Here is a 14,122-nt window from a genome sequence, read left to right as displayed (position 1 = left end):
CTCGCTAGGCCGTGGGCAGCCGTAATAAGGAACCTTGTTTTATAGCTCCACGATTATTTAGTTTTATTTCATTCGTTATATCATTTGTATCTGTTTGGTTTTTCTTCTCTTATCTAGTTTCTACCGGTTAATTTGGTTGTCACATTTCATTTTGCTTTTTCTCTTTTTCTGACCTTGTGTTTGTAAACTGTTCGTGGGCCCAGTTCGAGTTCGACAAGTGACGGACCCAAAGTTCGGGATATTCCCGATTATAGGTTTTTGTGTGTTTTAAGTATCAGTATATGGCGGGTACCATACAGTAGCTCCACTCGGTTACCCTCCCGTCACAATCGCTTTGTTAATGTTTTAAACGCGATCACGTACTTGGATTTTATACTTTCTTCGTTGAGATCTAATTCTTGTGTGACATCACTTGCGATCGTATCAGCTTTCTGTTGGGCCAGCTCTGACATTTCTTTCACTTTTCCCTACGTCTTCGTCATTCAGAGCTCTGTCTGTGGAAATGATTTTCTCAGAACAGTTTAATGATTCGCATATTAATCACTGTATGTACCGCACCGATGGAAAATGTGGTGCTAATATCTGAACGGTAGGAAAATTGATTTGCAGATGGAGTCATCCATGTAACACACTTGTAAATGACCTAGCTTACCGTCTGTATGTTTTACAGTACAATCCATTCGCATAATGAATTTATGGAAATTTTTCAACGTGCACATCGATATAATTTGCAGCAAGCTAACATACTTATTCAGTTGATGAATATCTTTGGTTTTACACGTGTTACCGCAAAGCCAACTTTTTTTCAGGCCTTTTACTGTTCTCTCTGCATCAACCAATGGCAAAATGTTTACTGCTTGCCCCGTTCTATTGATTATAATTGGATCTGATAATTGAACATTTAAGTATGCAGCTTCCGCAAAATAGGGCTCACCGGAAGCAATATATTTTGATGAACCGCATAGAGCACCTATTTTATCCTCGATACTGTGATCAAGACATTGAGCAGCCTTTGTTGAAAAGATTTGCGCCTGCTTTTTAACGGTCTGTAATTTCTTTTTTAATATAATAACGTTACATTCCCGCTCATGAAGACACCAGTTTATGATAGATTCCGCTTTCAATCTGTTCTTAGTTTTGCATTGTTTATCACTCATTTTTGACAGAATCTTTGCTACATATTTTTCTTTTGATTGCCCCACTGCTATGGTGTTTGCCGCATGGAAATGTCGATATTTTGTGAGGATTCGGCTAGCAGCACTCATTTTTTGCCTCGCAATATCATTCCTCTCGGTTTTTGTATAATATAATTCATTGTACTGCAACTTCAGATTACGACGGCGTAAATAACTTGCTCGCAGTCGCGCCCGTTCTCTTTCCACTCGAGCAGCATACCGCTTACGGAACTGTCCACGTGATTTTTCTAGATTCAACGAATAAAGTTTGCGATGTCGAGTTCGCTGATGATTAACGTCGATCAAATATCTGTTATTTCGTGTGGCGTGGTGTTTTTCATTGTTCAAGAGATAAAGTTCTCGCCTTCGAGCCCGCTGTCTTTTCATATCCAAGCGGTAAAGTTCTCGCTTCCAAGCTCGCTTTTTTTCATTATTCAAATGATAACATTTTCTATTTCGTTCTCGACGGTTTTCAACGTCTGACACACGCTCATGAGGGATGATTTGTTCATGACGATCATGAGACCGATCATCCCCAACCGACAATATATTTCCAAATCTATTACTTTCGTGTGGTTCCGCCAGCGGCTTGTCTGTAAGTATTATATCTTTGTATAATGATAGCCGTAACTTGTTATCATCATCACCATTAATATCATTGTTGTTATTAATATTATCATCATCAGTATTATTATCATCACTTTCATCATTATTACTCACATCCGCGCGCGATGGACGGGACATTGTCCGTAACAGTGGAAGAGTTTCGACCTGTGTTACCTCGCCTGACATAGTTCTCTTCTTCTTGGGTTCCGAACATTGTTTCCCAATATATTCGCTAGGTACCGGACGTTTCTTAGGAAAACCAGTATTTTTCGACGTAACATTCTTTTTCACGCTAACACGTGGAAAATTTTCTCTGACATTGCTTTCGAATATTCTTAGCAAATATGTTCGTATCAAAGAAATATCGTACTTTTCGTTCGATGGGTTACGACCATTAATGAGCGATATTGCGAATGCGATAGCAAAGACTCCACAGTCAGATCCGTTTGGTTGCTGTTGGACTTGAGGGAATTTGATACGTTTGCTTTGAAACTGATAGAAGGGAAACAGTTTTTTCAAGTATGTCTCATGGTGCTCATGAAGAGTCTTCCTGTTTAACGAATCGTACATGTGGAGTGATTTACCATTGAAATAACTGCATACTCAGTGCCCGTCTGTTCCTGTATTACCGCTATGCAATATTTGCACATGCTTTTCGTTCGATGAAACCGGCTTAATTGTGTCCGGCATTTGAACTCGCCACGTTTCTTGGGGTGAATATTGTGGTGTTTGTTAAATAAATAATTTGTCTATAAGGTTCCCAAGATTTATTTTATTTTAACATGGACAGGTATGGACGTCGTTCGGCAGTCAACTGACCATCGGGTCATACGCTGAGGATTAGCGATCCTCGACATACACTTACATTACACTTACATTACACTTACATTACACTTACATTACACTTACGATAGGGATTAATTCTATATTTATCCTACAATATGACGAACATTTTTTGACGATATGACTAAAATGATCCATGTGCAGGTCAGTCAACCACCAACCTGATGTTATTATGTCTTTGGATGTAGTATCCAAATGCGGTGTGGGGCGAAACGCGCTCTTTCGATTTTCAAGAGATATACACCCTCTGTTTTTATAAACAGAAGAAACTTGTGTTGTGAGACAAGTCGCATCATTGACTACCTGATTGTCATCATGATTGAAAACGGGAAAAACAGTTACCGATAACGATTCAGTCCGTTTGTTGACTTCTTTTGCTGATTGGTTGGGAACTTCAGCACGTCCTTTTTTTGCGCCGTTTTGCGAATTTTCCCGCAGGTTTTTATTTTGGCTAACCTCATTTGTCAATCGGTTGCAACTTGAGGTGCGATGCTTTTTGGTTTGCGGGGGTGAATTTTTAGTTTGTATTTTTTCACGTCGCATTTGAGGCTTAGGAGAAGAAATGCCTCTCACTGCAGAAGCGCTATTTATTTCTTCCACGCATGGAAACTGTTGGATTACATTATGTTTGAATAGTTTCAACAAGAGTGCCCGCATAAGGGTTGCGTGATACGTTACCTGGTCAGGTTTTTTCCCATTTATAAGCGAAATAGCAACAACAATCCCAAATACCCCACAATCAGACCCATTAGGCTGCCGCTGAACCGTAGGAAATTGTAAAGTATTCTAAGAGAAGTTGTAAAAAGAAAACAACGCCCTTAGATATGTTTCGTGGTCCCTGTGGAGCACCTTTGAATTCAAAGAATCATATATGAATATCGATTTTGTGTCATAGTAACTACAGACCCAGTGTTGCCCTCCGTGCGTGCCACTGTGCAAAATTTGAACGTGCTTGACGGTAGGCGAAACAGGTTCTATCGTATCTGCCATCTGTACCCGCCATGTCTCCTGGGGTGCATATTCTGTGGAGTTTTTCAGAAACAATGAGAAATGATCTATATGATCATCATATAGCCATTCGCCAGATTGGATGACATTCAATGAACCCGTCATTAACAACTGGTATCTGCGTACCGATCATGATTGCAAATATGCTAATCGTTCTATTAGTTTGAAGGCCACTATCTCTTGGTATTGCGCGTAAAGCAGAAAATTATCTTAATAAGGTTATATAATAAATAAACATAGGTTTAATTATATAATAACGTTTAATGAAATATAAAAGGAAAAATACAATCAAGCAAACCGTCGTACTTGGCGGTTGCGAGGACACTAACTCTGACAGTAGGAGACGCGTGGTACATGAGCGACATATAGAGGGCGCACAAGCAGTTGACGATAAATATTCGACAATAAGCATACATATATCTATACATTATACAGAGTACGATGAATACATATTACTCTAACATATCTGCGTAAAGCAGTAGTGTTGTATGCAAAGCAACAACTAATATGATTGTGTCAGCAGCAGATTATGGCGCTCAGAGCAGCCTTTTCGAAAATCGTGAGATTTCTGGAGATAGAAGACGTCCTAACCCAACTAACTTATCTATCCTACCACACCTAATTATTAAATAATACGCACGTGACCTAGCTAAGCTGATCCCTTACTAATGCAGATGCACTTGTCACGATTTATAGCTTGTGGGTTATACTATTACGACTCTAACTCTGAAATTTATTAAAACTTCATCAAAAACAACGTAATCTTAAAATGCACGCTGTAACCTCAGTTACGAAATTAATCCGTCGTTGAGTGAACCATGATATATTGAATTTCGATAGAGCGGGATCTTATTCCTAATCGTTTCGTACTCCCGCGCTCCGCTATGTTTGTGAACGCTGTCATCTACATTTAACGCTTTCGGAAAATTAAGAAAATTCCGCAAACAATTTCAACAATGGAATTTTATTAAGGATTGTTGTCAGACTCTGTGTCGAGAAATTGTTCGAAAATGACGTAGGAAGAGTCGTTTCTTCGACGGCATTGTTTTCTACTATTCTTGGTTGTGTTGGGCTCTTCTACATTCCTCTTCACTTTTTGTAGAGGGTAAGCTACATGAATTTGTTGTATAATCTTACTATCATTATTCTTTTTATCATTATTATTACTACTATTGCTATTATTATTGTTGATAATATTATATTTTTTGTTTTTTTTGTTATTATGTTTTTTTTATGATCATTATTATTATATTCATATTATCGGTGTTATTATTATATGTTTATTTTTATTGTTAATAATCATATTATTACAGGGCTGGCAGGTCAACGGATTCCGAGTAAGATTTGCTATTCCCAAATGAGCTGGCAAATTACAATCGGTGGAATGGTGTTACAACGTAGGCTGTACAGCCTTCTACGGTGGCTTCAAAGATGAATCGGCGGAGAAGTTGCGCAAAGTAAAGTCTCAACACAACATTGTAAAACAGGCGATTTCTCGATAACAGTCATTCGTTTCCGATAAAAAAAAAAAATTCTACGAAACTATTAATGATGATGTTCAGACCCTGGTGAGCATTGCTTCATCCTATTTCTTCTCTTCTTCCTTCGTTTTTCAGGACTATTCCTTAGCTGTGATTGTTGTCGCTCATTACGGGACTTGAAGAAACTCAAATCAACTATTGATAGACTTTGCGTTTGCTTTGCACTGACAGAATAAACATCAAGTAATGATATATTGTTACGAACCAAGTAGCTAACTACATCTCAATAGGTTTTATTTTTTCGCTGGATTCGTGGCAGCCTGAAAGTATATGTCCACACAAACTTCTCTGCATGATAAGCAGGTCCAACGAGACAAATGTATTGCAATTTCTGTGCAGGCATCGCAGATATTTCAATCGGCCAAACCATCGGAGGTGAGTCAGTGGGTGGATACTTAAATATTAGGTCTTAACATGGGCGCTTTAAGGACAGGGGCTGTTATTTTTTATTTGTTTATCGTGCCTCTCTTCTAGCTGTTTTATAGGTGTGGATTATCAGATAGCTTGAGGCAGCTCTTTGTTGTAATCGTTCTTCATGTATGAATAAATTATGTCAATAGGTTGTAATTGGAGTTGAACGTTCCCTTATCAGTTTTTATTGACAAGTACGTAAGGCAAGTATTCTAGTAATGCTTATCCGTTCATGTTTTTATTAGTATTGAGGAGCGTGTTCTTGTTGGTATCGAATTGAATTCTGTACTACAGAAGAAAAAACCTTTAGTGACTATGCGCTTCTGTAGCGGTAACCTAGCTATGACAAAAGTGATGCTAACAACTTTTCACTGACATGAGCGAGTATTCAGGTGCGGCCCTACAAGGATACATTAATTAATATAGTACTTATAACTCCCCTGAGTTGACTACAAAAACAGCTGTTACAATGCAGTGCTTACCCACTCGACTAGCGGCTGTTTTCACGTCGTTCAACGTACTACTGTCGGGCCGTAAAGGTTAGAACCCTCAGTTTGGAGGTTTATAACTACGAAGAAAAAAATGATAGAGCAGAAATTCAAAAAAGGTTCGAAAGCTTGGAGTATTCCGCGTCTGATGACTCATTTTCGAATATCGAGCAAAAAACCACAACGACAGTTATGACCATCGAAAGGTCAAAAAATACTTAATACTGGAGTCTCCATTCAAATTCGATCTACGTGCCTGAAAAGTAGAACGAAACTGTAAGGTAACGAAAGGAGTTTAACAAGGAGTAACATCCCCAAGAGACACGATTATTTTATTTATACAATTTTATATCAATGCCCAGTCGATCTTTTTCTTTATAAGGACAAAGGGTTATATGACTTACCTGCGACGGTTTTTATTTTATTTATTTATGTATGAATGAGGTATGAATGCGTGAGCTTATTTAACTGGCCTTCTTCGATAATTTATAATAAATTGATTTGTTTTTCGATCGATGAGTTATAATAAATATTATTACTATCATTATTATTATATTGATTATTATTATGAGAAAATAACACTGAAATAAATTTAATGTCACAAGTTTGGTTTCTTCCCAACTATTCCTACGATTTTATGGAGATGCACATTCGCTGGGTTCATCACTTGTAGAGTAAGAGCCCGTGAACCCCAGACCTTCGTTATTTTATAAAAGCTGACAGTGGGTCAGCGAATGCTCTCAATACAGGTAAGAACGATGGACCATTATGAAGTTTGGGTTACCCTGGCTTTGGCAGGTAAACGGTACTAAAGGTGTGTAAAATACCGATCTAATTTCGTCAAATAATAAAGTGCGATTTTTTGGTATTATCTTCAGAATATTATTGAAAATCACATTATCCATTGCCAGACACTTAACATCCTGGCAACCCCTTGCCAGACACCCTTAATGTTCATGAAATTATAATTTCACTTACGTTATAGTATAAAAGCTGATTTTTATATATAATACTTGCGTCTTCTGAAAAACGCAAAGTAGGGCATAAAAAATGTAACATCTCAATGGACTATCTGTATACATTCGGGATCGCGGTAGACTTGACTTGCCATCTCACTCGCACCCACCCATGTATACTGCCTCGCGCTCGCTCTTACAGCTACCCTACATGCTTGTCTGGCAAGGAGTTGGAAGTATCAAAAATGTCTGGCAAATGAGGAAACATCATTTATTTATTACTCAAGTATTATATGTAAAAATCAGCTTTTATACTATAACGTACACCGGCAAACTCACGGGTCAACTGGTAGACCCGAATTGCGTGGCGACGGCTAATTTTGTTAAAAAAATGAACGACCTTTTCGACTGTTTTAATAGCCGCTATACGAATGATCCCAATCCCAAGATGCGCCTTATCATTCAGACGTCCCCAGGTGCAACAGTACTTAGAAGGCGCTTTAACTTGGATAGAAAATTGGAAACTTTGGACTAGCAATACCTCACCATCCTGCTTTGGTGGATTAATATTGACCATCAGAGGTATTCTTATGCTTTGGGAAGAAATCAAGGGGAAGGACACATTGTTCTTGACGGTTGCTCGACTCAATCAAGATACGATTGGAAATCTGTTTGCGGTTCTGAGAATTCGTTTGGGACATAATGATAATCCCTCCGCGATGTAAATCCGCAGGAATTTGCAGAATTCGATGACGGTCAATTTAATGAAGCCACCGTCAGGTACGAACTGTGAAATTGATGGCGCCGAAGTTTTGCTGGCGATCAAAGGAACCGCTGTTGAAGACATTACGAACAAACTGAACGAACAGACTAGTCAAAATAGCGTCGAAGTAAATTCAGACATTGAGGAACAACAATCAAACACAACTGCTACAGATGACATCGAAGGTGAGGCAAACAACGAGGATAATCGGTCCGGTGTGGGCATGAACCCAATCGTTCAGCCAGCTTCTCTGGCAACGCAAGCGACGCTTGAATTATGTTCCACAAAATATGTTGTGGGGTATTTAGCTTTTAAGTTCTTACTGAAATTCCATTGCGAAAACTGCAGAAGCACTTTAACAAGAGATAATAAAAATTTAGAGTACAATAATGTAGTCTTTCGTTTATGGTTTCGGAATCGTGTGGGTGAGGGCGGAAATCAGACTCGTCATTTTATTATTTCAAAGTGTATATTTTTACTTGTCTCGTCTTTGCGACAACTCGTCTTCGACTGACCTTACTCATCCATACCTTAGACCTACGAAACACATCTACTCATACAATCAACTCACACATACACTCATACCGAGTTACATTCCCTTTCGGAATCCCACACTCGGCCATCCTGTTTCGACGTTTGGCCTCACACGTCCTCGTCACTTAAAGAATTAATGCTACTGTCATAGCAATGCCATGTTTTCATAAATTCTGCCGTTGTTGTCGCTGCTTCGGACCCTCATGCTCACCTACCTTTTCAACCGTATATCGACCGTTCCTCAAAACTCTAATGATTTGGTATGGACCCAGATACTTAGCGGCTAATTTCAATCCTGGTGCAATCTGGGTTCTCTTTATAGCTACTAAGTCATCAGCCTTATAGTGCGTCGCAGGTTTCCTTTTTTTATTAAACCCTTTTCTATTCTCGTCTTGTACTTTAGCGATTTTTTCTTTTGCTTACTCTCTTATTTCGTCGCGATCTTTCTGGAACATCGCTGCCCATTCGCTTTCTACCATCTCTTTTATCGCTAAATCAGTAGTTATTCTCATACACGTGCCCACCAACAGAGTAAACGGTGATGTATTAGTACTACGACTCGGCGTTGCATTTAGATATTGTTGCGCAATACTTAGATATCTATACCACTCTTCTTTTTTTGGTGCCGCTAGTTTTGACAACAATGGCTCGAGGGTACGATTAACGCGCTCAACTTGGCCGTTTGCTCGTGGTAAGCCAGTGGTTATTAACGTATTCTCTAGTATATCTTCCTCCTTACAGTAATTCGCTAAATCGTTCGATGTAAAGGCCGATCCTCTATCTGATACTATTCTTCGAGGATTACCGAAAATCACTGCTTGCCTACGTAGCCGATCAAGCACTTATGCCGCTTTGGTCATCCTTGTTGCATATAGCCAAACAAACTTTGCAAATGCGTCTATAACGACAAAAATATAACAATACTTTTTACTTGCTGAGGGTAGAGGACCTGTGTGATCAATGTGGTATGTGTCTAACGGTACATCTCCTTTGTCAATAGAAGTCAGGAGGCCTTCTTGTTTACCGTGTTTTCGTTCAGACAAAATGCAACTAATGCAGTTTCGTAACACTTTCTACCCGCTTGATAACCTGCCACTGCATTGCCCTCGGAACTACCATGCGCGGGTCACCTTCGCAACGTTTAAATAAAAGTTCTTAACTGCAAAATCTGAGACCTGCTGATTTTCTACAAGTTCAATAATTTTTTTCACGTCTTTTTCGTCTTGCTGCGCCCTTCGTAGTCGGGCAATCAAACTACGTTCGCACTCGTCTATCAACAAACTCGAAGGAAGGTGGAAACGACTTAGCGCATCAACATGCGACATGTTTTTGCCCGGACGATGCTCGATGGTGTATTGAAATTCCTCGAGTAGTAGCGCCCATCTAGCTACACGCACACACAGATCTCTCTTACACATTGTCATTACAAACGCTTGACAATCCGTGACGATCTTAAATTCTATGCCTCACAAATACACTCTAAATTTTCGCAGCGATTCAATTATTGCAAGTACCTCCAATTCATAATTACTATAACGCTCTTCTGCTTTTGAAGTTCTTCCGATCGTGTAATATACTGGATGCATCTTCCCGTCTTCACTATCTTTTTGCAACAGAATCGCTCCATAGCCATAAATGAAGAGCATCCGTATGGAGCTCTGTTTCCACCGTTACGCTATACAATCGCAAGACAGGCTCGTTGCTCAAGGTCGCTTTTAGTTGCTCAAATGTGACCGCCTCTTTTGCACCCCACTCAAACGCCACATTTGCTCTTGTTAAATTAGTCAGCGGCCTTGCAATGTTAGAATATCGTGGTATGCATTTTCGGAAGTATCCGGTTAGCCCGAGAAAACTCTGAACTTGCTTAAGATTTTCAGGATCTGGGAATTTCATCACTGCCTTCGTCTTGTGCTTTGACGGATAAACGGAGCCACCTTCCACAATATGACCAAGACATTCTACCTTTGTTTGTAAGAAAGAGCACTTATGCCACTCAAATACTAAACCATGCTTGCTCGCTACGTCCAACACTATTTTAAAATACCCTAAAGCCGTTTTATCATCCGGTGCGGGGATTATGATATCGTCAACATAAACTAACAAGGTTCATCTTTTTTTTTGGTACATTTTTTTTTTTTTCTTTTCTTTCATAATCTCTGATGAGATTTTGCATGTGCATGTAAATAAAAAGATTCGAAAATATGTATTTCTAGTTTTACTTATCCATTATATTGAAATATTAAATCCAATAATGAAGTCACAATTACATAGCAAAATAACATTTTACAACAAATAATTAATCTTTCAATCACGTCACAATAACAAAGCAAAATAATATGGTCTGATAAAATAAATAAGTAATCTAATTCACGCTTGCAAATTTCGCGGCGGATAATCATTCTGATTCTTCTATAACACGTAAATACCCGGAATATTGCATACCCTTTCCTACCTGATTTTTCAATGGAACAAAGACAAGTATTGCATGTATATTATCTACCTGCACATGCAAAATCTCATCAGAGATTATGAAAGAAAAGAAAAAAAAAAAAATGTATCAAAAAAAAAGATGAACCTTGGGGACGCGAATCATAAACTCTCAGCATTCCAGTCCGTCGTCTTATTGTATGGGCTATGACCGCTCTTGTTTCAGCAAATAACGCTCAATGTAGTCTACGCGCCAGCCGAAATCGGCATGGCTCCGCCCAAAATTCCCAAATTTTCAAATCGCGATATCTCAGGAACTAAGGCCCATTGGATCAAACATCAAAAACGACGTTGATTCGGAGGTCTCCAGCTTCCATCACGCGAAAGAAGAACCCGATTCGCGACATCCAACTTATGCCGTCTCCTTGCTAGTAAAAAGCTAAAGCTCATAAAAACTTACTTCCGATCTACTATGTGCCAAGATCGACTAAATGGTTTAGCTGCGATGTCGATCGAGCATAAAATTTGTAGCGAGTTGAATTTCAAAGATATTATTGCGACTTTTGCCAAGAAAAAATCTCGCAGAGTTCCACTTTAAAATCAGTAGTCAAAAAATTTCTCGTAGGAGGCCCGATTTACGTATCAACGTAAAGCAACGTAGTTTTTGTCTTTTGATCCAATGGGCCTTAGTTCCTGAGATATCGCGATTTGAAAATTTGGGAATTATGGGCGGAGCCAAGCCGGTTCCGACTGGTGGGTACACTACATTGAGCGTTGTATGCCTAAACAAGAGCGGTTGTAGCCCATACGGCAAAACGACGGACTGGTACGCTGAAAGTTTATGGTTCGCGTCCCCGTACTTTTTTTTTTTTTTAATGCATTTTTTTTTTTTTTTTTCATCTCTGATGAGATTTTGCATGTGCAGGTAAATAATATACATGAAATACTTTGTTCCATAGAAAAATCAGGTGGGACAGGGTATGCGATATTCCGGGTATTTACGTGTTATAGAAAACCCTGCAGGTGGGAAAGGGTATGCGATATTCCGGGTATTTACATGTTTAGGATTTTCTCCTAATAATTGATTCGTGGGGAGGTCAAATCAATTCTTCCACGTTTGACTCGACCTTCGTTGATGAGAACAACGATCCGACCTGCCAATTAAAAATTATTCAGCCAGGTTGTACACCTTATTGTCAACCGTGCGATGTTTATTTCTACCGGCAGGTGAAAAATTTTATTAAACGACTCCAAAATAGAACGCATTCATTAAAAGAAAATCGCCAGATAAATAGCAGAGACGATGCACTCAAAATACATTCTTTAATACACTATCAATTGCTGGCGCCGATATTTGAGGATATGCTACAGTATACGTGGTTTGCAGCCAAATTAACGTCGAATAGAACAGTTTTTCAGAATGTAAATGAAATTTGCTTTCCTGATAGAATGCGCAAGGTTAAATGTGGTTGCGATGGTATTGCGTTCATCGTATGTTCGTGGTGTCGTAAGCCTCTTTGCTTCCCTTGTTTTTACGATGTTTTTCACCCTCCAATTTGTAAACCTACCTATCTGATAGAAGAAGAATCAGAATGATTACCCGCCACGAAATTTACAAGTGTAAATTAGATTAATTATTTATTTTATCAGACCATATTATTTTGCTTTGTTATTGTGACGTGATTGAAAGATTGATTATTTGTTGTACAATGTTATTTTGCTATGTAATTTTGACTTCATTATTAGATTTAATATTTTAATATAATGGATAAATAAAACTAGTAATACATATTTTCGAATTTTCTTATTTATCTGCACATGCAAAATCTCATCAGAGATGGAAAAAAAAAAAAAAAATGCATTAAAAAAAAAAAAAGTACGGGTCGCGAACCATAAACTTTCAGCGTACCAGTCCGTCGTTTTGCCGTATGGGCTACAACCGCTCTTGTTTAGGCATATAACGCTCAATGTAGTGTACCCACCAGTCGGAACCGGCTTGGCTCCGCCCATAATTCCCAAATTTTCAAATCGCGATATCTCAGGAACTAAGGCCCATTGGATCAAGACAAAAACTACGTTGCTTCGGAGGTCTCCAGCTTTCACCACGCGAAAGAAGAACCCGATTCGCGACATCCAACCTATGCCGTCTCCTTGTAAGTGGGCTTTTTTACTTCGTGTGGTTGCAGTACTCGTCTTCGGCTGGCTGCACTCGCCTTTGACTCGTGCTAGCTCGCCTCTGACTCGTACTGCAAACTCTACACTCGGTCTAAAAAAGACCACTTTACGCCCTAGGTGCACAATATACTAATGATCTTTTCACTTTACCAGTATCACACAGTGTAAACATTCCTGTTGTAAGCGGCCAATCCGGGCACAGGGATACACCAGAAATGTTTACAATGGAAAGCTGCCATTCAATCTCACAAGCAAGCCATCAAAGAAAATAGCACACGATCTATCACCGAAAACTAGCACGCGAGCACGCTTCGGAGCCAGCAGTGACGTCACTTTCTCGCCGCGCAGCCAGCAGAGTAGCCATCCTGGGTCCTCGCAAGCAATTCAACAGCAAAACAAGCGTCGTGTGCACTGGGCTTTAGTTCGAACGCTGACCAACCACCGTCGCTGAATTCAACACATCCACTTCAGAGAGAGAGCCATTTACCCAGAAAATGTACAGAGAAGGAACTAGTAACAGGATACCCTCTCTCTTTCTAACCCAAGGGCGAGCCTCTGCAATCTTCGTGCCCCCGCTAGAAATCGGATCACGCAAAAAATATCAAGTTTCTATGCTACCTGAAATACTACTGAATAAACGAATCTCACGATAGATTAATTATTTCCATACGAAGAGATGAGTCAATATTCATCCTTATTCATTATTAAGTAATATGAATTTCCGATACAGTTGTCATTTTTTTTTTAGGTCCGAGTTTCTGTTCTTCCAGTCTGTTAATTCATCCTATTGATTTATCTGTTTAGAGAATACACCTTTCAAAAATTCAACGTTTTTCCCCCACATAATGGCGACTTGATATGACTCTTGTGGGGAAATGACATCAAATTTTTGAAAGGTGTATTCTCTAAAACGGCGGAAGCAATCTGAATGCAATATGGAAGATCCTTAGAGGAAATCGGAATGAAATGGCTGAACTTTGGATTTTGCATAATTCGAAAGAAAATCATAGGAACCTATTTACCCTGTGAAATAATTGAAGAATTTCATATTTATACTTCACAGATCCCAATAACCGGAGTTTAGCCCCTAGAGAAGACTAAAACAACCATTTTGAACTAGGAACCACTTCAATTGGTCAACAAAAGTTTAACGCGGTAACCGACACTTCATTCTATAACAATACGACAGCTGATT

General features: G+C 39.1%; 2 protein-coding genes across 3 annotated transcripts; one reads left to right on the top strand and one right to left on the bottom strand.

Moving 5' to 3' along the window:
• Positions 1–2,513: 2,513 nt before the first annotated feature.
• On the bottom strand, positions 2,514–6,658 carry LOC125501915. Of its 2 annotated transcripts, XM_048659064.1 has the most exons (4): positions 3,531–6,658; positions 3,303–3,410; positions 2,967–3,233; positions 2,514–2,871 (listed from the first exon to the last, which is right to left on the bottom strand). In XM_048659064.1, exons 1-4 carry the CDS (start codon positions 3,735–3,737, stop codon positions 2,854–2,856), a joined length of 600 nt encoding a protein of 199 aa, XP_048515021.1. In that variant the 5' UTR covers positions 3,738–6,658; the 3' UTR covers positions 2,514–2,853. The 2 variants fall into 2 exon arrangements, with proteins under 2 accessions (XP_048515021.1, XP_048515020.1); XM_048659063.1 differs by having other exon boundaries at positions 2,514–3,233.
• A 4,875-nt stretch (positions 6,659–11,533) lies between these two features.
• On the top strand, positions 11,534–13,942 carry LOC125501830. The gene is made up of 2 exons (XM_048658871.1): positions 11,534–12,905; positions 13,081–13,942. Exons 1-2 carry the CDS (start codon positions 12,590–12,592, stop codon positions 13,197–13,199), a joined length of 435 nt encoding a protein of 144 aa, XP_048514828.1. The 5' UTR covers positions 11,534–12,589; the 3' UTR covers positions 13,200–13,942.
• The last annotated feature ends 180 nt before the right edge of the window (positions 13,943–14,122 follow it).

Source organism: Athalia rosae, chromosome 7 (genome assembly GCF_917208135.1).
Source record: "Athalia rosae chromosome 7, iyAthRosa1.1, whole genome shotgun sequence".
NCBI lineage: Eukaryota > Metazoa > Arthropoda > Insecta > Hymenoptera > Athaliidae > Athalia > Athalia rosae.
The sequence above is the reverse complement of the archived record's forward strand: the minus strand, read 5'-3'. Positions and strand labels throughout refer to the sequence as shown.